The 26,259-nt window shown below is 36.9% G+C and overlaps 1 protein-coding gene across 4 annotated transcripts in view; it reads right to left on the minus strand.

Annotated features, from left to right (window-relative positions):
- The window catches only part of EPHA6 (EPH receptor A6), a 451,959-nt gene that overhangs the window by 331,683 nt on the left and 94,017 nt on the right, over positions 1-26,259 (minus strand). For all 4 annotated transcript variants that reach the window (XM_051779391.1, XM_051779390.1, XM_051779389.1 and 1 more), the window contains exon 3: positions 11,364-12,027. In XM_051779391.1, the coding sequence (XP_051635351.1) occupies positions 11,364-12,027 (664 nt within the window). The remainder of the gene's footprint in view (positions 1-11,363; positions 12,028-26,259) is intronic.

Genomic DNA, 26,259 nt, shown 5'->3' on the forward strand with positions numbered 1-26,259 from the left:
GAAACCTCTACCAGTTCAAAAAAATCCCTGTAATGGGACTTTGTCAGTGTGGTGGCCATTTCCTTTGGGATATTAATGGTGTCTACAGACCTTATTCCCTTCTGCTAGACTAGTTTAGCTGTTTTCAGCTAAACACTGCAGTTTATTTAGGGATTTTTCACTAAATATTTGGATTTTCAGCAAATACTAAAAACTCTCAAACATGAAATTTTAGTTCAAAATTTCAGTCACCCGAGCAAGTTACAAAAATCAAATAACTCCCACAATCCAAATCAATATAAGTAAAACAGTCAAAGAAAAAAAAGAAACACATCAAAAACCAATTAGTAACCACTTGAGATTAGAATATGATTTAAATCTCTTGCATGGTTTGGATATAGTTAAAAAATTTAAAAATCCAACAACATCAAGATATCCAAAGGCCATTTAAAAGTGAGTTTTGAATTCTCTATACTCCACTAACAATCTATAATTTTTTTCATGTTTTACAATATCAATACTTCATGTTTCTTAAGAATATAGAAGGAAAAAAAGTAAATCTTTTAATCAATCTAAATTTTCTCCCAGAACTTGTTTTTGAGAAGAATCGAAGTCTTTAATGAGAATTCAAAAAGACTTTTTTGCAAAATCAATTTCATCCAAACACACCATTTCTTACTGACATGGTTTGCCATGACCTGTTAATTACAGTAATTGGGTGTGTAATTTGCAACAACTGAGATAAATAGGCAAAATTATACCAATTCATAGTTTACAAAGAGAAATACATGCAGAAATAATCAAATGCATTATTCATTATTAGTCACAGAATCCCTATTCTGATTTTTGAAAAGAAAAATGTTCCTATCCTCCTATTCTGGGGTTTGCCTTTCCTGGCATCCTAAATGCTACAAACAAACCATGTCTTCAGGCACATTCCTAATTTTCTCCTCAAGGTCTTTACCATCTCCTGACTCAACATGACTCTGTAGATTCTTGTTTTTTTTTCATATAAATATGGTGGGAAATTTATTCTGAGTAACAAATGAAAAATACTTTTACATCTTTAACTGTTATTCCAATCTCTGATATCCCAACAATTCAACGTTTAATTCTTACTGTCCTTATGAAGGCATCTTGAACATAAACATGTATGAGACTTCTCCAGAACAAAATAGTTTCCTGTTAAACTGCATTAAAATATTGGTTTTCAAATATTGCTTTAAAAAAAGTCCAATAAAAATTACAACAGGCAAATATGATGAGAAATATTCCAGCACACACAGCCTATAAGATTGTATTCACCAAGTGAAATAAATACTTCAGAACACTGGAATATTCATTGAATTTGGGATGGGGGTTGTTGTCTGCCCAAGCCCCGCCCCAGTTTCTCATCTGTCTCAGACAGATACTGGTATATAAAATACTGTACATCTTAAAATAACTTTTGAATATGATTTTTCATTTCTTCTATCTTGACTACTCAGTTTTTCCCTTGAAGATTAGTTCACACTAAAATTGAAATCTACATTTTGACTCTGCATAAAAGATAGGCTGCTATTAAATTTACTGCTCTGCAGGGACTTTATTAGGGCTGCTACTGAACCGTGCATCATTTTAATTAGAATTAACACTTTCATCTTGTTTATGAATATATGTAAGATAAGCTTTGAAATATTTAACATCTGGGAATACCATCAAGCTGTCACAGCAAAATTAAGACATTTCACATACATAACTATTATTATATAATAGCCAGATACCAAATAACTAAACATTCATTGTTAGCATTTGGAGTATAATCTTTCTGTGCATACATTTTCATGGCCTTTGGGAATTTATTCATGCTTTGATCAGTCTCCCTTTGAAGCAAGGCTTCTTTAAAGAGAGACATTTCAAGTGCAGTCCTTGACTCTGGGAGATGTTTCACTGGTAGGTAGAAGACCTATTTTACATAATTTATTCTACCATTAGCAGACATATCCCTAGAACAGCACGAGCAGGTTGGTTCCCAAGGAGCGCTTCCTTTGCTGAGATATTTACTTTGCAGGATGGGAAGATTCACTGTTCAAAAGGCCACCATCTCCAGGTCTGCCACCTCTCAGGAACTCAAGATTCTTCCTCTGGGATTTGATGGGACTCTGAAAAGTAAAATTAGGTGGGGTGGAAGCTAATCCAAACAACAAAAAAAAATCCCAGAGAACCTTACCATTAATAATATTGCATTTACCATCCAATTATTTTTGGTAGTTTTTTTCTTTCAGCTGACAAGAGCTTAAGCTCATGAGTACCCTCCAAAATAATGCTCAAACAGTGTCTCTGACATGACACAAAGTTTGGTTGGTGTGATTTCTGAGAATCTCATGAACACCATTGCCCTCACAGTCTACGTTAGCTCACGACACAGAATTTTATAGTCTACATTAGTTTTCCTGTGTGAAACAACTGCTTTTGACACTCTTTCCACCCTAAGTTTGAGGAAGAAAAGGATATATCTGTTGGCTAAAGCAAAAATTGTCTTACTTGCATTATTACTAAGAGCTACAAAAGGCAAATGTAGTTCATGTTTTTAAATAACTGTACATATTTTCTTGTTTTCAAGACAAACCTTCTCAAAAATCTCTTTGTGCTTGTGATTCTTCGGCCACACTATTCAAGAGGAAACCCTTTATTGATCGCTTTTGAAATTACATTTCTCAGCATAAATGCTTTAATAATTGACTGAATAATGCTTTAATAATTGACTGAATGAAATGATTGGAAGCCTCTATGGGAACAGTTTTATTACAGAATGTGTTTTATGGTTTATTTGTGAATGTGTTACAGATTAATAACCTGCCTTGGAGGAAGTACTGGTGATTATCTTCAGATTCTGGAGCTCAACTTTATGTTGAGTCCTCAAAGGAGACATAATCTATATTGAAATAATAACAACATTCGAAAAGCTTTCAATTACTTCAAGGCATAAATTTAAGTCCTTGTGCTCAGCAGCAGCCTAAAAAAAAAAGTCACCTTTAAAAAAGGAAAATCTAATTCTGACAATTTCTGAGCCATTATATTATAAATATATTACAATCTCTGAACACTATACATTCTTACATAAACAGTTTTAAGATTTAAGTCAGATTTCTTATCATTATTGAAAAAACAATCCACAGTCTACTGTAGTGTAAAAACTTGGAAAATTTTCACTGAGCACCATGACTAAAATTTTTTCTGAGCTATTATGTATTTTTGCTTTTCAGGGCTCCATGACAAAAAGTCAATGAATAACAAACATCCTAGCAACTGAATTTTCAAAGGTCTTTTCAAAGGTAAATATTATGTCAGAACTGTTACCTTATTGCAACACATGGCTCTGGAAGTCCTTAAAACATGATTTTTCCATAGTTGTGCCACACAAACAATGTGTTCCTTTGTCCGGCTGGTGGCCAGTTGTGTCTCACAGCTTTCTCACAAAGCATTTCCCTTTCACAACTTTCAATGAGTTCCATGAGTATCACAAGGCATTTTGTATTCAACAAGTGCTATTAAGTCTTGAACCATTGTGGTTTTACTCTCTTCCATGTGCTTGTCACAAGAGACCTCTTCTGAACTCCTAAAGATGTCCATTTTCAGCACACTGAAGAAACCTGCTTACTGAGGAGAATATACTCATCCACAAGGAAACCCCATCCCACTTCTCCTCCAGCTGGAGAAAAGCCTCCTACAGCTGTTAAGAGATAAAAACAACCGATGCTGAAATGTTACATTCATTAAATGCAGCGGGCCAAGAGTTTCACTCAAACAAAACTCGCCCACATTCAATATATTTGACTGCTGAAACAGTTCAGGTTGATCATGTGTAAAATGCAGTGAACATTTCCCAAGTCAAATTAATCTGAAATGTTTGAGCTCAAGCTTTTAGCTCCTGACCGCCAGAACAAGAACAAAAATGATGTGGCAAGCAAGAAAAAGCTGCATTACCTAAGAATGGGGAGGCACTGTTTCTGTTAAGTCTCTCTGGGATGTGACACACGAGGACAAATCCTGAGACAGTAAGGAGCACAGGACAATAATGCAGAATTAGAGCATTCCCTTCCTGTCATACTGTAGGATACAACCTATCAGTCTTACACACATTTTTACCATTTGTGTGTTGGACGCAGCTGTTTATTTCTGACAAATAAATGTCTTCGAATTTAATACCAGATTTCATTTAAAGTCTGTTTTGGGAAGGCAAACAAAGTATAAGGCTCAACCAAGAATTAAATGGTGACTAGGCTGCTATCATTCAAAGACAGCATCTCATCATATATAGGGAAGTCCAGCTGCACACAATCTATTAACAATAGATTTGAGAATGAGACCTAAAGACTGTCCTTGTTTGCCCTCTGGCACCTCACACACAGAACACAGCACATGAGCCCCCGTTCCCAGGCTATTTGTGACAGTCCCTCCACACCTACAGCACCGGAGTCTGGGCAGCCAAACTGTTTTTATCCCCTGTTGCAATCCTAGGCCATGGCCTCACCACCCATCCTACGGTGAGGAGACAGGACACAAGTGAGCTGAATGGGGGAGAAATCAATGGAGCTGACAAGTCTGCTCAGCACGTTACAAAATGACAATAACAAATCAAACAACAGTTTTACAATGTACTTATGCCCAGTTGAATAGATGCACAGTTGACTGGATATACAAATATGTGTATTTATGCACACTTGATTAGATAAACAAATGTATTTGTATTATATGAGCACTTCACAGAAGTTAAACTATTTATTTCCATCAGTACTACAAGTTTAGCATGTGGCCATCACTGCAGTTACTTCCTTCAGCATAACAAGAACAAATAAATAAATTTGCTAGGAGCTGTTGCTGATGTCAAATCATGCAGCTGTGGTACCAAGTCATACACAACCACAACAGAAATCAATCCCTGCTGTCCCTTGGACAATTTTTGTTTACTGTTTATTAGGGATAGCTGGTAGGATCAATATCCAACTGTACACATCAACACAAAACCTGAGGCAAGTCATATCTGAGTTAACAGCAATGCTTTGGTTTCTAAGTTTCATGTCTTTGTGTAAAAACAGAGAATATTGAAGTTTTTCAGTTTGAAACTCACTATTTAACCTGAGCTGGCTTCCTTGTTCCACCCTCAAAGTAGGTTTCCATTCAATGCACATTTCAGTATCAAAGTGAAAACCAGTAATTTCCAAGAATTAATTCGGTTTGCAACCATTAAGTTTTCTATTTGTGCATAATTTATTCAGAAAAATCAAGGCTTTAATTTGAATTTTGGAAACCAAGCTGCAGTGCCTATTGTAAGGTTCTTTATTTGCTCAAAATAATGCAAGTACGTATGACATGACAAGTGTGTGAACAACTTCATTTAGTATCACTGTAGTTTCCTTACTACATAAAATCAAATAAGAAGTTTTTTATTTCTTCTTTAAATCCTCACTTCTGAAGCAGCACTCCTTTCCAGTTGTTTTATCAGATTTTTTGTGTTACAATTTATCCAAATCTGCAGATGGCTGTAGATTAAATAAAAAGGACTGGGTGTGAGCTACAGTGGGAATTTATGAAGTATTGAGATTTTTCTGGCTGCTAAATCAGGCAGTCACTGATGACAAGTGCCCTTAGGGACTTATTTAATTCCTAACCCTTTGTTACAGTAAAAAAACCCTAACAAAACCACAAGCAAGCAATCAAACAAAAAAAAATCAGTAATAAACTTAAACATCTACAGTTTTAAGACACTGAAAAGACAAGGCAGAAACATGTAACTTTAAAGACACATAGAAGCCATCAAATGAACCTAAAATTGTTGAGAAAAAGGCAAAGTGAATTAATATAGGCAAGTCAGACCTCTTCAAATTGGTACAACTCACTAAAAATTCATCTTTCTGAGTAACTAATATCCCCTGCATTTCACCCAGTCCACCATACAGCATTTTCCTCCTACTTCAGCTAAGCAACAATGTTATTTTTAATTCACACTAATTAAAAGCCTTAAGGAAAAATGGTTCTCTCTGAGCAAGTGGAAAAAGTAGAAATGAAAGAGAGATACAGTGTAAAACAGCTTGGCACATGACCTGCCATTTAGAAGTTAAAACCAGTATATACGAACATGAAAGTGCTGCCAGTAGCATCTGCAGTGTCCCTTCACAACAGATAGTAATTTAAATTTTCATCTACTGTAAACACAGGCTTTTTTCTAACGTACACAGTTCCTGAGGTCAGATTTTTTTCTGTATGTTATATGTGGTTGAATATATTCAGGTGCTTTGATTAGGTCATTATCATTTGCTTTTCTGTACTGTTACCTACAGACCTATTACCCACAACTCCTATTTTTCCAATGCACGTTCTTGGATCCTGCTAAAAACATCTATTTAGCAGTTTGACCTAAAAACCGAATTTGGAATTGCAAAATCATGATTCCATCTTACCCATATTCAGAATTCTAAGTTATAATACGTGTTGAGTGTTCACAGGTGTCCTGCAGCCTTACATAGGCTAAAGAGTAGGTTTTTCAGTGAAAAACAGATATCACCAATAATCAGAAAGGTCTTGAGCACTGCCATTGAAATAGCGAATTCTAAAGCTCTTCAGACTCACATAAATTATGTAAAATAAACTGTCATTGCTTAAGCACAGGAAAAAAAGGTGAACCTCTTTCAGAGCAGTCACACATTTAAGAAGCTGTTATAAATGTCAGTAAATTATATGACTATTTGCAAAAAATAGTGCAACTATTCAATGATTTCATTATTAAAAAACCCTCAACTAATTAAAAACCAACTATTTTAATTGTACCCCTAAGAGATCAGTGCAGAGAAGATTGTTATATACAACTGCTCTCCCTGACACTCAAGAAGGGAGGAAGATTTTGGTAAATTTTGCAGGCTCCCCATCCTCCCTGCTCTCTGGAGCACTGTCGGGGGTTCTTCCTAAACAAAAACCACCATGGAATAGTGCATAGGAACAAAGAATAGTGGAGAACAACCACAGAGTTGAGCCTGATGGGTAAATAACCATCTCCAACCACTCCTGCCATTCTTCAGGCCACCTCTGATGTTGTTCTACACGTGCCCTCACCTCTGTCCCCTTCTGACCCTTCTCAAAGTGACTCCTTTCTGACAGTGATGATCCTTGAGGGAAGATCCCTGTGGGCTTTCACTTGAGGCTTCAGTTGAAAGGAGGAAATTGAAAGCAGAAGAAGAAAATTGAAAGACTTCGATTTCCAGGGGAAATGAGGCTTCAATTAGACTTATTTTATATAAAATAGAGAATTTGTGTGATCAATCTTCCTACTTGACTGCCTTCTATTTTGAAAGGAAAAAGGTATTTAAGAGGCCTGCAGTGGTCTAGGAGACAGAACATATCAGCTAATACAGCCAGGAGCTGCAGGTAGTCCCAGGAGACCTTCTGTACATGTCATATTCTGTGACAGAGAAAAAATAGTCAGTGGATCATCCTAGTCTCCAATTGTTCATCCTCTTTGACAAATTCCTATCTTTGGCTATCCAAAAAGTGTTGGCAGGAAATAGAAATTTGAAATTTTACTCTCTGTATCTTGGGGAACAAGGGAAAGGTCCCAGCTCTGCTGCAGGAGGGGTTTTCCATGGTGGTAGAGTTTTGTCTTAAAAAGATAAGTTGAAGTCTTCCAAAATTTTAAATTTAATTTTATTTTTCCTCTCTCTTTTTTTTTTTTTTGGTAGTTTAAATCTTACTCTGCTTTTCCTTTACCGATCTTCCTTCAGTGCCTGGTGAAGATTAGATCTCATGAGTAAATAAACATATGGAAGAAAAATCAAAAGGAACTTTACAGTCCTCTATCTGTAAGTATTAAACTTGCAGTTCCAATTTACATTTCCCCCCCATTTTTCCTGTTTTGCTGCCAACATACAGGTAACTAAAGTATGACTAACATTAACTACTTGCTTTCCCAAAAACAAAGACATACTACAGGTACATGTATGAGGAGGGTATTAGTTCATATTTGCAAAATGAAAAGTTTTTTTTAATTGAATCAGATGAAATGGCTTAAGAAGAAAAAGCCAAGGTCCTAACATTGAAATATTCCACAAATTCAAGTAATGAATAAGGAAAAGAAGTGTTTGTTCCACTAAAAACTCAATGCGTTCAGGCATTAATATCCCTAGGAAGCATTGTTCAGTCAACTCAAGGTCAAAGAATTTGAATGTTGCATTCCCACTTTTACTGTATTTGTTGTAATTAAAATAAACCAGGTGAGTCTGTCAAAGCCTGTTGGTTTACATTTTTAAAGCTTCTTCAACTATACCTCATAACATCCTTTGGGGGTGCTGAGTTCCTGAGAATGTTCCTCAAGAAGAATCAGTTTTTATGGTCGGTAAAATACATTTCTGCATTGTGTTTGATTTGTTAAGAATAAAATATATTCTGAAATTACTATAATAACTATTAATTCCTATATAAAATTAATTTTTTATCTGCCATTAATTGCTAACCTTGATAATTCAGATAATTTTTGGTAAATCATTACAGAATTAGACTTCAGTTAACAATAATCCAATTATTTCTGTATCATGCCCAAACAGAGCTATTACAATTGAGTTTATAATGTTCCTTATCATGATTGTTTGTTCCTGTGTAAAATAAACCACAAACACCATAAAATAAAATATAAATAAACCATAAAATAAACCATAAACAAAGTCCTGATATGACCTTTATATATTATACATTTGTTAAATTTAGTACAACTCTTGTCTCGGGCTGACATTCAGGAAATATATGACATTGAACTCGCTACTTTTAAGTGATGTTTATTAGAATCCTTTTTAAGCTCTAACTTGTTAATGGGGCTGGCATCAATGGTTTAGCAAAGCAGTTCAATTAGAGCCATTTATGATTAATATCACCAAATTATTGGTATTAATTTATTCATTAATGCCTACAGAAACAGAAGAACATGTGAATGTTGCTGTTATTTCAGGATTTTGAGGGGACAATCTAGAAAGTAGATTGAAACCAAAGATGATAGATTGTTTACACAGTAAGTTTAGAGAAGATGGTATTTTTTCAGGTTATCCCCTTAAGAAATGTACATAACACACAAATACCTGTGAACATCTTGCAATCAATGAGACTTTTCCCCACTGACCTCAGAAAAGGAAGACATTTCCAAATTAATGAAAAACTCCCCATCAATCTGCCTCTGAACTGACTAGACACATTGGGGTATACATTTAATAAGTATGGATATTTTAAACTGGTTGGGAATTCTTCTCACACACTTTTGTGCTTTTAAAAGGAAATAGGATGGATAGGGAATACTGATGGATTCACAGACAAAGAGAGATACACATAAAACCCACATATATTGAAATAACTGAAATGTTGCCAGTCAGGGAAGCAAATAAACTAGATTTTGGCAGTTAAAAATGACCTATGATTTTAATAGCAGTAGTAAAACTGATCAAAGACTGTTTTTATTCCCATTCTTACTGCTTTGTAAAACTATGTGCAATGACAAAGGCAGAATGTCTTTCCTTTTGCCACTTAATACTTCCTGAACAGAGACTGCTTGTCTCCAAAAATATCAAAATAGAAATTTATTTTTTAAATTCTATGACAGATAAGCCCTATATACCTCAAAGTGCTTACTCCTCCACTGAGCCACATGACGGTGTATAATCAGTTTGACAACATTTACAAGTAGGAGAAAACATTCAACTATTAGCAAGTATTGCCCACCACCCAATTAGTTGTCAGAACAGATTTCAAAATGCAAAATTATTATTTTGGCTATTATTTGCATGTAGAGGAAAGAAATAATTCTCTCTTTTGAATATTTCACAGAGCATGACTACGAAGAAGTACCAACACAACGATGTAAAATACTTTCAAGACTCAAATTCGTAACTCCAGCGAGGGAATGGGAAAGACAAAGGGTTTGGGGTTGGGATTTGCAGAAAGGACCTAGAAGACATGAAAATTGTGTAAATATATCTCAGATCTTCTTATCAGACTATAATGGTTTCTACTCTTCCCCCACCTAGTCCCCACAACCCCGCTTCTATGAAAATAAGTTGAATGTAAATATTTCAAATTTTCCCTTGGAGAGTTAGTCCCATTCAGGTATTTCATGATTTGATGGGTATTAAAGAGTTAGTTAAGGTCTCATTGACACAACAGGTCTTTTAAACTAAATTTTTGATTCACGCCTGAGTCAAGAAGGAAAGTGTCAAAATAAGACATTCTGGCTATTTGAAAGGTTGCTCTCAATCTCACTTCAGTTCACAACAGTCATAGTGTAAAAACGCATTTCCAGTTGTCCAAGTGGCATCTCCACCACCAGCTTTGGCACAAAGAGAAATATGCCCGCCCTTAGACACTGCAGAGTGGGCACCAGTGAAAAATTAATCATTGCTCTTTAGTTAATAAAGCCTCTTCTGCATTTGGGTTTGCCTTAGGCAAGATGTTCATGAAGCAATGCAAAAATAATATAGCTTGGAAAGCTGTCAGAAAAAAGTAGCACTAATATTGAAATACACTGAAGAAGAGCGAATGGACAACATCAGATACCAGTGAAAATGATTTCAAAAGATATGGCAGTTCTATTAGATTATAATTTTCTAAAATAGTAATTTGTTACTCTTGGGGCAAATAGATAAGAATATGCAAACATTTGTGGTTTTGGGAACTCTATTTCATTTAGAAGGTACCTGTTCAGCAGCAAACTGGACAAATTGAACAAACCAGAGGAGTCAATGTACAGCAGAAAACATTTTTGGTGAACTCTGCTGGCTGTACTGCTCATGTAGAGATCCAGAGTATGACTCACTCCCATAATGGACAGAAATTCATTCAGCATTAAAGTCTCAAAGAAAATCCTTATCCCATTAAGAGAAAAACCTTTTGACCTCATGTAGAAAATGATGCTTGCTTCCAGTAATGGTATTGTCAACATTGCATCTTTGCAATGAGTATGTTTTGATAATTAATGCCAGCAAGACCAGACAACAAAGTGACTTTCATTTTCTGATTACAATGCACAGTGCTTTTAATGCTCTGCATTATCTAAGGTTGCTCTGTTCCTTGCCTAATACCATTGAATCTGAGAAACTCTGCAGCAAAACAGCAGTCATTTATGTAACTTATGAATATGGACTCTTTCTCTCCCTTTTTGCTAAAAAGCAAATGTAAATCACAGTAGACTCACATCTCAGTGGTTTCTGAGGCTTTCTTTACAATTATTACTACAGAAGAGAGTATCTTATCCTCAAGTCATTGTGAAATTATTCTGAGCAGCAGAAGAGAACATGCAAGGTACATATGACATTATAGGACTACTTTTTTAAATTAAAAACAAAAAAGAAAATAAAAATCCACCAGTGTTTTCCTACCATGGCAGGAGCCCTCCAGTTCTTCATATCCCACAGTGCAGATGCACCGTCCCAGAGGCACGAGCCAATCCCCATCTGCCCCACAGTACAACTTTGGGGTGTCCCGTTCCTCAGCACTCTTCACGCAGGAGCCCCGAACCTCCACCAGAGAGGAAGAATCCACCCTTGGAATGGTGTCAGGAAACATGGCCAAATTCCTGACCGTGAAAGGGCACTTCTTGTAATAAACACGGACTGAAACCAAAGCAATGCAGGCTCCAATGTCCTGAAAAGCAAGATAAAACCCTTTCTTGTTTATTGGCCCAACCTCACGGACTTCTGTGTTGAGTTTAAGGATGCGGTCGCCCAAATCCATCTGGGTAAAGCTCTCGTCAGCTGCAATAGTGTCAATCTTACTGTACTGGTTTGGCTTGAATTTTACTCCATGAGACTCATCTGACTCCATGTAGTAGAGATTGAAAGTTTCCTTGCAGGTCCCCAGTACCCAAGGAATGCTGTTGCAGTCCCTCAGGGTGAACTTCATCTCCACGTAGATTTTCTGTGCAGCATCCCGGGAGATCCAGTTGGTTTGAAGCCAGTTGTTTTGGTTTGGTTCCATGACGTTGCACACCTGGTAAGTGTGAATGGGACGGTTGTGTTCATCCATCTCAGTTATGGCATCCCACTGAAAAGAAAAGGAAAATATTTATTGTGCATATGCATACCCAGAGAGCCCATTCATACATACACATACACATACACATGCCCCATGTATATGCACCTGTGGCTAAACTAAGAGTAATTATTTACTTCAAGTTTGATGGAAAGACAGTAGTTAAAAGCAGATCCAACTATAGAACAGAACATGAGCTACTTCAGAAATTTCAATTAATAGAAACATTAAAAAATTACCAGGGCTCAGCAAAGAAAGAAATACTGGCCATGATTATATTAGCAAATTTATTAAGACTGAGAAGATTCCTGGGTATGTCACACAGTCGCCTATGCAGATAAAGTCTTCTAGACCATTCCTGGTTGGTGTGCCAGGGGGCTGGCTCTCCAGCAGTCTTCAAAGCAACTTCCACAGCTCAGGCCCATGGCACTCACTGGTTTACACAATTACCCTAAAAACATTTAACTGTATATAGAGATGTTTCATTTCTAGCTCCATAGGACCTGTATTACACTTATTTCCCCCAAACAAAAAGCAACCAACCAAAAAAACAAACCAAAACCCAACTGTCACAGGCATTGTTCTGTTGTTGCCTCTACGAATTCTCTTGGAGTTCAAAGGTGGAGGAGCCTTTTTCTCCTCCCTATCCCCCCTCCAGGTTTTCCTTACATCAGCTTCACCAAACATTCTCAAATTCTGGTGGAAATTCCTGCATAGAGGTTCTCAAAAAAAAAAAAAAAAAAATTATCCATGTGTTTCATATCAAATGCCTAATTTATTACATAATCAGCTACTCCAAAAGATTACAAACATCCCCAAAATAGCTTCAATATAGTCAACTTTTCACTAGGCACACAGAATATCAATGCAGCACTAGATAGAGAGATGTTTTCATATCAAAACACAGGACTAGTTATAGTTCTGTATCCAAAAATGTTGTGCCCCACCAGAAGTTTTAGTGCATCTTTTAAATGTGCTGATCCATCACGGTAGAAGCAGCAGAAAAAAATAAAACAACAACAAAACAAATCCCACAAACAACAAAAAAACTACCACTCCAACCTGTGGAACCTGTGGCTTCATTAGTCTGAAAACTCTGAACTCAAACAGTTGTTGGAATTCACATTGAAAAAATAATTCCAAGTGCTGCCACTTGCAATCATAGGATTGGAATTCCTGGTCACTGCAGTACCCAGCTGGGACCTATGCAGAAAAATAAGGGCCCTCACTTTTGATGATTCCTCGTTACATTTAATCATTATTATACAAATAAGTGTTATACACAAATGTAGCCACAATGTAAATTGAGAGAATAAACAAACAGAAGCACAAAAGGTTTTCTACATTTATTTGTGTATCAAGTCATATTAAGAGTAAGATATGTTATGTGCTCCAAAGAGGTCTCAAAAAGAACAAAAATTCCCCAAACAACCAAATACCAAAAAAAAAACCAAACACCAAATCACCCAAACAATACCCCACTGCAACAAGCCCAGAATTAAAAAAGTAAGTGTGTGGTTTAAAAACAATGTAATTTTTAAAATAAAGAACAGTCTTCAGAACTGGTCCAAACTAGCTTAAAACAAAAGAGCCTCGACATACTACTGTCTCTTAAATACATTAAGGAAAACATATCCAACAGATCCTACCCTTGCCATGAGATTCTCATAAGAAATATTTATATATTCACTCTGAATCAATATCTCAATCTGAACATAGAAATTAAAGCCCTAAAGTTAGCTCTTAGCTGTGTGCTTAATAATACAAATCTACTAATTCTGTAGGAAAGTAAAGGCTCAGGGCTTCAGTAATTGGTTTCAAAGACTAAAACAAGATGGATTGATCAAACATGGATGGTGCTTTAGTTGGTTCAAAGCAGAGCTCACATGTTTCATGCCTGTGCCTTTCCATTTTACTCCCAGATAGCCCAATTTATAGGAATTCATCCACTGGGCAAGACAAACATTTTATTTAATAGAAACAGTAGCCTAAACATCATACCTATAAAATATTTCCAAAAGGGTTGCCATGGAATATTTCTGTGCAGCCATTGCACGGGGACATGGTTGTAAATACAGCTGAGTCTGTTGGCTTATGCTCTTTATTACTGGTGTCAGATATTGAGTGCAAACAAGGAGAACTCCACCATCCCAAAATGCCATTTTAGTGCCACAGAAAAGTCTGTGACAGAACTCAGTCTGTGACAGTCTCTGACAAGGGCACATTGTTCCTGTGTGAAATACAATCTGCTTTTAAGTTTACCTAAGTGTTGCATTTCTCTTCTGGTAAAAACAGTCAGGAAAAGCAATAGTTAAATTCAGTGTAGACAACAAAAAGCCAAACAATTTATCAAATACACTGCAGTTTTCTTTAGGGTGTGTTTCATATTAAAACTCCTAGTTAATAAAATTATAAGCATTTATAAACATTTTACTTGTAAGAAACTACTATTCCCTGAAACCTCAAAACCAAATGAACAGAAGCATCTCATTGGAGATGCTTACATCTGGAGTTCCTGAACTTATGAAGAAGAAATGCCCAAAACATGTTTCGGAGGAAAGACTTAAAAATACTGGTTTAATACTGTAATCAACAACAGTGTGAATAAGAGGTTACATTTTACATGTATCGTAAAGGAGGAGTCTTTTAAATAGAAGAACATACAACTTGAAGACTGGTAGAAAGAAGATTCCAAGATTACTTGTCACATCCAAGCACAGAATATGAGATTAGGCTACAAATCACACTGAGATTTTAGTTAGATAAAGTCTCAGCTGTTTTCATATCTCTACGAGCTACTTTACAACCTCTTTGTTCCATTTTTGGACTTCACTAATATCTAACAGCTGTACAGAGACCATTATAAAGAGTTAATTATCTAATTTAAATCTTGTACTGGCTATATAACACTGAAATTTTCTTTCAATGTTCCCCACTTTGTTATTTTAAACCAAAACCCTGCAGATTTACAAAATCAGAATGAGCTAGTTATTAAAATCCAGTAGGTTGTATCACCAAGAGCATTATAAACACCATAAGAAGAGATTAATGTATTTCATGGGTTTTTTTAAACACATCACTGACTGATGAGAAAACATCTTGGTGACACCATGCTACAGTAAAGAACATACAATGGGCCACTTTCAGTTTGACGAAAACTGTCATAATTTCCCTGAAGACACCAGTTATTTCAACAAATCCTGAACCTTGACTTATCTCTAAACTTTGCTCGCTCTCTTAAGTGATCCCTTTTTGAGGTCATATTGTGCTGTTTGAAGAAGAGAGATGGTAAATTCACAATTGGCATAATTTGCTCAGTATTTGCCACATGCAACACAGGATTTAGCAGAACACAAAGGACTGACACACTGGTTACTTAGGCCCAGGCCCTCACTCAGCAGTTTAGGGAAGAGACCATCTGCTCTTAAAAATTTTGCTGCATTTTTATCCTAAGCTAGAAATTTCCCTCCCTGTTTTCTGCTTGCCTTTTTGCTCAAGGCATAATTGTCTAAAACTGAAGGGTTATGCACTTACTCCACCTAGCCACTGGATCTTAGCTCACTCGAGTAAGAAAAGGTTGTGGCAGACTTAACATCAACACATTTGGATATCAAGCACACCATGGGACCCCTGGGTAAAATATTCTACACAAATAGTTTGTTGTTGAGTAAAACACAAAGGGATAAAGACTGGATTTCCATGCAGAGAACTGAAAGAAAGAACATGGGATATGAGATTGGGGAGCAAAATCTGTTGACTTCAGCTATCCCGCATTTTACTGCCTGCTAAGAGGACACATCTGTTAAGGCAAATCCTCAGTGGTGAGGAGTCTTATTTCTTATCTGTCAACAGAAGAAAGATTTCCATTCTAAAGTGAGCAACAAAACATGTAAGATTCATGCCACACAGATCTGGTTTACTGGTTAGCAAACCAGTTCCTTTCAGCAAGGTAGGTAATTTCAGAAATGGAGTTGTCAACTACTTCTTACACAAAAAACATAAGCTAACATTTGAAAATACACTGAACCTGAACTGCAGCAATGCAATTTGCTGATACATATCCCTCACTGCACACAGACATCCATTGAAATGGTCAGGTCTCTGCCAAAAAGCCCATCCTATAAAAGGGATGGACTGTATTTTTTATACAGAATTGCTGCTATCCTAAAAAACAGTCTGAAGAAAATTGCAAGTGTGTCCACACAACTCACACGCCCAAGAACAGTTAAATAAGCATTTCCTTATTTATCACATCCAATGAGGATAAAAACAAAGCAGACAGTATTTTTTCCAATATCTTAGTTTGTCCTTTTTTCTCGTCCTAAATGCTTTATTCCTTATTTTGCTCTCCAGTATTTGCAGATCTCAGCTGGGAGTCACCTAATAAAATCTACAAGTGAATTCTCACTTTCAGCTCTTTGCTACTGACAATCTTATAGATCCCATTGCCATGGAAACAAGTTGAATGGTAAAAATAAAGAGAGTTTTAAAAGTTTTATAAATTCCCTTTTACTCTCTCCAGTGAGATGATCTCCATAGAAATGATATCAGAAAGATCTAAGCCAGGAAACAATAGAGAAGGACCTGCACTTGGCATGCACAGCTGCTGGCTGCCACCTGAAATTGAAACATCTCACTGCTGTAATGACATTCAAGCAGAACCAGCCATACTACATAACACAACTGCAGGAAAAAAAAACAAACTTCCTTCACATTAACATGCTTAGAAAGTGAACAAATTTAAGGCACAGTTGGCATTTAAAATGGCATCAAAACCAGCAAGACTAAGGAACATTTAAAAGAACTACAGAATTGCTGTAAATTAAAGGCATCGAGTTAATATTTTCCTTCATTCCCTCTAACTCATTTTTCTTCCCTTTTCCCAAGATCCACAATTCTGAATGTGAAAATGCTCAGCCCTCTGAAGCCCAGTAAGAGAATTGATAAGACTGAACTCATGTAATGCGTCTACTTAAAAAAAGAAAAACAAAAGCAGACAAAATTCCCCAGGTATTCGTGTATGTCCCAGCAAGTACAACCTGACATAGCCAGCAAAATAAAAACAGCAATTAAACTACTTGTGTTTTACATTCATGATTAAAAATTGTTTAGGGAATGCATAGAAATAAGCAGCACATCTTTTATTAGCTCTGTGGAATTATAATGACAATGGCAACACAAGTTTAGAGAAAATGAGACAACTGTTTTTCGCACAGGCAGCAGCACACAGGCACAGACTACGGCAGTTGAGGGCAAACCCATCCTAAAGTCTGCAGAAGTAAATGTATTTAAAAGGAAACAGAAAAAAATCATAATTAAATAAATAAAGAATGAATAATTAGGGCAACGTAAACAGAGAATACAGAAAATAAAGTGGCAGATTATTCTGTGTTCTCCAAAGGCAAGTGTTAATAAGGTTCAGGCTATGGAACAGCTACCCCACCTCTGAAGTGGCCAGGATGATTCAGAAAGTTGTTAATGCCCTCAACATTTAAAATCCAAACCAGTGAATCCCTTTTCTGTTATTTACATGAAGCACTGAATGGTGAACAACTGTGAGATGAGCTGTGCCAGGCGACCGAACTTCACTCTGCCCTGAAAACTGCTCCTGTTCGTATGAATGTTTTCTACAGGCAAGCAAGACTAGGATTTGGTGAGATCTGGGGGATGAACCCTGGAATTCAAGCAAGACCAGCTTCAGATATAAGAAACAATTGACTCTCACTTGGGGATTAGCCAGCACAGGACTTTGGGATCAAAAAGAGACAGTCCTGCTCTAGCTTTGTAAAGTGAATTGTTTCAGAAGGGCGGAGGTCTTGAACATGGACCTTTACGTATATAATAGAAAAGATCAGGATGACAGAAACATTTAAATCTAGAAATATATAATCTGTGAGGCAATCAATTTATTTGACTGATCAGAGTCTAGATAGGAGTATGATAATGCACCAGTGAAAAAGTTACCCATGGAATGATGTTTGGACATGGCAGAGAAAGTATAAAACAGAAGGCAGAGAAAATAACACATCTTTGCTTCTATTCTAGATTGTGAAAAAGCTGAGTACGTTCAAGAAGAAAAACAAAGAGAATTCACACATATATGCATACATATGAAGGGTATTTATTATAAAGTGAAATACAACTGAAACCAAGCACTACCGTATAAAATTCTGTCCAGCACTCTGGAACAAAGCCATTGTTTCCCTGAGTGTGCATAGTCTATAAAAGACTCAATGACTTGTGTGCCATACTGTAATTTTCTTCTAAAAAGAAAGAGACATGCTAGTAAAGCCTCAGCAGGTGGTGACAGATGTCACAATGCAGTGGTGAAAATTGCTGCTGATCACCTTTCCATGGGCATCTTATCCCTTTGTAATGCTGAGAGCAGAAAGTCTACACCTTTTCAAGGTACTATAGCTCAGAACACTTAACCCTGCTGTGTACTCTTCAAAATCTCCCTATGCACTGTCCCTGAGACCTGCACCAGAGCTTGCTGACCTCTGTTTTATGAAAGAAATAATAATACTGAAAACCAGATACATAAATCTGTGGTTTATAGCTATCTGCTACTAGAATAGAGTTTGATCTAGCTAATCATAATAGTTGTATGCTAGGCTCTAGAGTCCCCCTGCTATTACAAAACACAGAATAATGATGGCAGGGTATGGAGAATAAGAGGTTAGAAATCCTCACTTGGCTGAATGAGATTTATGTGATTAACTAAGAATAACTGCAGGATGTGAGAGCTCTGAACATCAATACATGTGTGTTGAAATACATGGGTCTGTTGTAGAATAACAGACGTGTGTAAGAAGCAAATTTTGTCACTCATTAGAATCATAGAATAGCTTGGGTTGGAAGGGATCTTAAAGATCCTCTAGTTGCAAAACCCTTGTCATAGGCAGGGACACCTTCCACTAGACCAGGTTGCTCAGAGCCCCATCCAATCTGGCCTTGAACACTTCAGGGTTGGGGCATCCACAGGTTCTCTGGGCAACCTGTTCCCATACCTCACCACCCTCACAGGGAAGAATTTCCTCCTAATAACTAATCTAAACCTACTCTCTTTCGGTTTAAAGTCAGTTCCCCTTATCCTATCACTATCTTGTGAAATATAGTAGTAAATTAGTAAATATCATTAGTAAGTGAGATATATCATGACTTAAAACACATAAGTGTAATTGCTTATACTTCCTTATAATTGGAACAGAACAAACATGGACTGAGAAATAAATTGAAACTAAAAAAATAACTAAATTACACTGTAGGAATAGTTCAGTCAGGCTCTAACAGGTGTGAGCTGTTTAATACTAGAATACTTATTTGCTTTTGTGTTTCTTCATTTCCTGAGTGTGGGGAGCTGGAGCAATCCTGACTCTGCCCTTCCCACCTAGTAAAATCAGTAACTAGAGCAGAATGTTACAACACTGCTCAGTGAAGCCAATGTGCTGGGTGCTTTGGCAATGCTGCACAATAGCTGTCTGCATCAGTTTTGTGGCCTAGGGGACCTTGCTAGATCTCCAAAATAGCACAGACAATGTTACAGTAAATGTTTGTGTGCCCTCAGATAATTAGAAACACAGAAAAACATTCTGGAGGAAGCTTTGAAAAAAACCCGAACTCCAAACAACAAACCATGAGCAATCTCTACATTTCTAGTTTAGAAATGTCTACAAATTCAGAGGTCATCCATTAATCTGTTCAGCTCTTTGTAAACTGTTCTGTGCAGTGGTGTCAGTGCCGCACTGGCTCAGAGTCAACAGGCTCTGTGATATCAGAGCTGCCTTTTAGACTCCCCTGCTGCCAATACCTGCACTTCAACCCTGCAATTTGGTTTGGCCTGCTGAGAAGGCAGAATAACATCCGGGCAGGGAGAGAGACTTGGTAGAAGGTTTTCTCAGCCCTCAGTTTGAAAGCTGACCTTGTCTGCCCTATGATTTAATGCATGTACTGGGGCAAATGACTGCTTTTACCAGTTAAGGCCTTCAAAAACTCTGCATTGCATCATGTCACAAACCTGCCTTAAATGCACAAATTTCCAAATATTAGTGCCCTTTTACTTGCTTTTGAATCTACCATTCTGATATTTGAAATTACCCTTCAGCAGCAGGAAGACTTTTTTGCCTTTACCACTCCAAGCTTTAAGCAAATACCACGGAATCAGGGGAAAACAGCAGTCCTGGCTATGCACCCCCAGAAAGGGGGCTGTGACTCAGACTTTCCCATTTTCATTTCCTGACTAATCATTCACAAAAAGGATTTCAGTACCACTGACAGTAGAAATTGTATAAATAACTTTTCAAGCTCCAGGTTTTCCCTCTGAAAAGCAGTGGATCTCAGAGTCTATTTTTATGTGGGCATTGGCATATTTAAATTACTGCATTTAGCAAGCAGTCAATGAGGTTAATATGAATGAAGTGAAAGCCAGAAGAATATCTATCCATTCCTTCTTTCTATCTCTGCCCAATTCTTTCCTAAAGTCTACTTTTTCTAAAAAAAAAAAACCAAAAAAACCAAAAAACAAAAAACCTGCCTTTTCTATTTGTTATTGAAGTAGTACTAGTCAGTGTTTTTAATTGAAGCTATACCAAACAGAAACAATTAAAACCAATAATTCTACAAAGCACCTATGTAAGGCTTTTTCATCTTCAGAGCACTTTACAAACACTAACACATTAATTCAAACTGAGACATAAAAACAAAGAAGCCAAACTAAAGGTAATGAGAGGAAGGTTAAATGACAGATCAGTGATTTTTGCCAGCACTCCCTGTATGTTACAGGAACAGCATCAGTGTGGGTGCCTTCATGTGACACCACACACATGAACAGGGGTGATGACATTGCAGAACTCCCCAGGGCACAACAGAATTCCTCTAAGGATGTTACTGATGGGCTCCTTCACAACCACCCTTCATTCCTCTCCAGCTGCTGTGCCACCAGGTGGAACAGAGCCCATTCCTGCTGCACATCTGGTTGACATACCTGTTACCACACTGCTGGTGGAGAACTGAAGACTTGCATCTCTCACGAATCACCTCAGGCCTTCCACCATCATCCTAACAAGTGTTATCGCCAGCTACAAATAACATGATTCATCACTTCATTTTATTTGCAAGCTACTTATCCCTTCTAGGCAGAGGATCAGAAGGGAGGAGAACCAAGACTCGAGCTACGTGAATAATTACAGGTAAAGCTTGTATTTACTGGCTTGAAAGGGATGATATTGATATATTCAAGTGAAAGCCAGAAGTAATGCTATCACATCCTGCCATTTAATTGACCTCAAAACTTCTGGAAATAAAATCCAAGATGTGAACAGAAGAACCAATTATTAGAAGTGGAACAAGCTGAAGAACATAAGTAGCAGTTTATTTGCATGTAAATTCCTAATTTTATTTGTGTATTCCAGCTACCTGCATGATAACTTTACTCATTTTCTAGGTTGAAGCAGAGTGGTGCATAAAAATTCTACAGAATAAGTTTCCTTACATATTGCAAACATCTTTAACAAAGTGTCCAAATATATGTGGAGAAACAAATACATAAAATTCAGAAGTCTGCAGCATTTTTAAAAGAAAAAAAAAATGCTATCCATATGAACCCTCTACATATAGTCTGTGAGCTCCAAGGTAGAAACAGAGGAAAACAAAAAGGGAAGAGAAAGGAAAAGAAAACAATTGCCAGTGTTTTCCAGCAAATCAGTTTGTTCATACTTCCTATGTAATTACTTAGTTACTGAGAATTTGTAAAACAGCACTGTCTCCTCAGGGAGCCCACGCTCAATCCTGCTTGTTAAAATGTACCAGAAAAAAACAACTTGCTCCCCTTCCCCAGTGCTCCTTCCTCTCATCCCATTTCTGAGTGTACAAATGGGGGAAGCATCAATCCCTTAATTATTCTGTACTATAAATAAGCTGGCATTGAAAACACTCCATGTAATACAGTTGAGGAAAGTATCATCAGAGCAACCTCTCAGACATCTCTTTTCTACACTATCCTGCATTCTTCAGACATATCTGAATAACTCCTGTGCTCTTTCAGCCTCCCCTATCTCATTACCCATATTTTCAATTACATTAAAAAAAAGTACTTTGTAAATCAACTTCTGGCAAGGCTAATGAGAGAAAAGGAGGAAATTTCATTTTACTATATTTCAGTTTACTTTGGTAGACAGAATACCATTTTGTATAGCTCAACTCGCTCTGTGTAATGTTGTATCTCCATATCTCTCTTCTTTGTGTTGTATGCACAACTTGGAGTTACATGGGTATATATTAAGCCCTGTTTTGTTCATGTCTACAGATTTGGCAGAGAAGGCCAGTTTATCTTAGGTAGGTTTGCAATCTCTTTAGGTTCATCCAAATTAGAAAACAGCTAAAAGTTCTTAACAAAGAACTTCTTATGACAAAAAAAATGGAGAGCTTCAGTAAATACATTTTTCCACAGGTCTATCATTCTGATTTCTGAAGGAAAAAAAAAACCAACTATGGAGTTGTGGAGAGATTTATCCATTTACTTGCTCTAATTTTAATTCTCAGTTTTCTTAGAATGATACATAATTCCCCCTTTCCCCCTCCGGATATGTAGAACAAGCTCTAGCTTTCCAGAGGGACCCTCTTCATGACATGAGGCAACATTCCCCATGTGGGCACTCTGTGATAGCAGCATGTCCTGATCAGGTCAGCTACAGTTTCCAGGAAACCATTCCTCAGTGATGGATAAAGGATGTTTATGTCTCCATCTTTTATCCTTTTGAAGGGATGGGTTGAGCACAGAACTGACAATAAAAGGTAGAAATGTTGCAGTGTAACAGATGATTTACCTCCACTGAATGTGACACCTCATGTGATGCCTTTGCTGTGCTCTTACTCTTGTGGCAGAGATTTTGAAGCTTCTCCAGAGACTTATTGTCCTGCAGAAATGATCCCTTCCTAGCTAAAATAACATCAAATGTCCCAACCTTCAACTGGTAAATATCTGTTTCAGTTTGTGTTCTACACCATGATAAAACTAGAACCTGAGCTGAAGTATTTCCAGTTGTCCAGTGTTAGTGTTGACAAGCAAAGTCAGCAACTTTTGACCACCTTGCAGTTCCCCCCACAGGGTGTTTCCTGACCTTTCTGTGAGCACCGTATGGCTGGGTCGTGGGTTTGTCTGGTACAATATTCACAAAGGAATTTACAAGGCTGAAAATTGCAAGTCAAAGAGAAGATTGTAAATAAAAAAAAACAACCATGTACCAATAACAGGCTCTTAAAAACCTCCAAAAAATTACTACAATACTTAGGCAATTCAGTGAAATTCTGAGGGCTTGAGTTCAAGAGCAACTCCTTATCTGACAGAGGATAATAAGGTTGAGCTGCAATTTTCATTTTAAAAGCACACAATTTAGGGCAAAGATATTTAAGCATGACATTTTTTCATTTGCCTTTAACTCTAGGAGATACCTAAACATATGCTGATAATTTTTAGCTTAATTTATTGCTTAATTTTTTCCCTACCTTTTAGAGTTGATAATAATTATCCTTAAATTTTCCAGACACTGCAATTGCAAGGGTAGCAATTGACTTTAGTATTTAAACACAATAAGACTTTTTTTCACTTAACTGAAACTTAAAGCTGTATTTTGAACCTGCTGTCGATAACTTGGTTTGCAGATCCATTGAGCAGCTCCAAGCTCATAAAAAAACAAAAAAAAAATCACTACAGGAGGGAGGGGGGTCATGGAATGTCAACTAGAGGTCAAATTAGATGGAAGGTCCTTTTATAATTTACAGAAAGAAGGATTATATTTTGCACATTTTTCTTTGAGAACTTTCTGTTTTCACAATCAACTTTGCCCTAAGAAAGCAAAGCTTTATTCAGTTATAGCTGAACACAATGGTTGAGATGTTAGTCCAGTGTCCCTACTTCATATATTGCCTGCCAGCATGAGGTCCTTTTAAAGTAAAACCTGTTCATGGATGTCATTTCTGAGCAGCCAAAAGAAGGAATAGATTTTTTTTTGCATGTCTTCACGGGGTATTGTTTTTCATGAAGGACATTAGAAGGTTTGTTTTTTAAAAAAAAATCTAAACCATGCTACATCAGTGAAGGTCTTCACATATCATTTATTTAAAATAGCTCCATGACTGTCTAATTCAGAAACACTGAGAAAAGCTTCCATAAGAGTTAGATTAATACCACTGAAAGAATGCACACCAAAAGCAGGCAGTAGTTACAGCACATCATTAAAAACCTTTAACTTCTTTGTAGACTGAGCTATGTTTTTGCTATGAAACAACTATTCTTTAGGGATGTTTGTTATTAAGATTATGCTTTTAACCGTTCTTCCAGTTTTCTAGAATGTACACAGGGCTGGGGGAAGAAAGCAGGACAATTCAGCTTTTAGAGTTACAAAAAGTCCCTCCTGTTTAGGTTCCACAAGAACCAGAACTCCAGGGGAGAGGGAGGAAGAGACAACTTCCTATTCAGTTTTTTAATTCTTGTTCCTCTCTCACTCCAGGAACTGTCCTAGGGACCACAGCAGTGACTACACCTGCACTGCAGTCTGTGACAGCCCGAGAGGCTCTTCAGGAGCTTTACAAAAGTCTGGCTCTTAACGGCATTTTTAAATAGAGCATTTCAGAATGTAAACTAATCATTATTAAAGAAAGACATTTGACTATATAAAATTGTCATTTTTTATAGGAAAAATACCTATTGCACTCAAACTCTTGGCATCAAATGATTGAACATAAGATAATTGGTTAGTAGTTTTCTAACGTTTATACATTTTTTGTTAACGTGGTTAATGTTCTGCAATAACAAAGAGTAAAAACAATGTCCTTACTAGCCTATTCAGAAATCTGAATGTAAAAGTAACAATAAGCAACATTTTTCCCTTTTTAAAGACATGACCTTATAACCTTCAAAACTTCCCAACTCTTTCACACTTCTGTATTTGGGATGAGACCTCAGAACACACCATCTTCCTACAAACCCTGATTATTACAGAGCCTCTAAGAAACAAAGGAGCCACAGAAGATAAGTCTTCTCATATAAAGGAGCAAGGGCCTGAGACTGCCCAGGAAGTCCCCAGAACCCAGAGGAGGCAGAAAGGAACCATATAACCCACAAACATCAGGGACCAACCTGTCATTCCTTCACAGCACATTTTTGTCCCCTTCATCAGTCACAATCATGTAGATGGTAGTAGACAGACAATAGTTATGTATGATTAATTGAAATAAACTCTTTCTATCAACATCATGTAAAAAGATATTATTTTTGCTGCAGTGCTGTTGTTATATACAGCCACAAAATGCACATTCTTCTTACATACACCACTTCCAATACAAAGAGAACACCCATCTCAAGATTTCTGTCTTTTATCAGATTTGAGAGTCCTGCATATGAAGTGTAACTTAAAAAACCCCATGAAATTATATCATCTGCTAATCCTAGACACGTAGTCACTTTTGTTAAAATTACATGCCCATGAAAATAAGAACTTTCTTTGAGCACAATGTGCTGAACTGGAGTCCTTTCCCTCCCACCACTGACCCAAACACAGTACAGTTTTCCCTAATTCTTCTTATTCTGCACCTCTGCTGAAAAATGAGATGGAGGACAGTAAAAAGGAGTAATGTTTTTGGTGAATTGATTTATGTAGAATATTCACCTGCAATCTCTTCTCACATTTGCACAATCCTTTCCCAAAGCAGATGTGTTAAAATAAGCAAGCACAGTCTTGTGTGTGCATCTGTTTTCTAATGAGATCTGACACAATAATTAGTGTGCAGCAAGCTGGGGTACTTTAATATACTTCCCTCCTTGTTTCTATCCAACTTTATAAAAGTTTCATTAATCTTTGCCACTACCAACAGGAAAGCAATAAAATGCCTATAACAGAGCAAGTAACAGCACTTAATAACAATCTAAGCTTTTATTTCAGTTCCACTATTAAGTAAAGGTTTCTGAAAATAACCAGGTTACTTTTCAGAAAGGCCAATTAGCTGGTTAGTCACATACTTCAGGTACAGTTGCTGCAGATTAAAAACATCAGATAAAATTTTGGGGGTAACATGGGATTTTGATGGGAAAGAGTAACAAGGTTGTCAATATTCACTTTCTTTTATGACTTATTGCATTGCTTGTTGGTCTGGCCACAGCTAGAAATACTTGATCTTAGCCTTGTAAATACAAAAGTAAGGAGATGATTAACCAAAAGAAAAGACAGACACAGAATGAACTTTCAGGTT

Source organism: Manacus candei, unplaced genomic scaffold (assembly GCF_025592945.1).
Source record: "Manacus candei isolate 608988 ecotype Guabito, Panama unplaced genomic scaffold, ASM2559294v1 h1tg000014l, whole genome shotgun sequence".
In the NCBI taxonomy this organism is placed as follows: Eukaryota; Metazoa; Chordata; class Aves; order Passeriformes; family Pipridae; genus Manacus; species Manacus candei.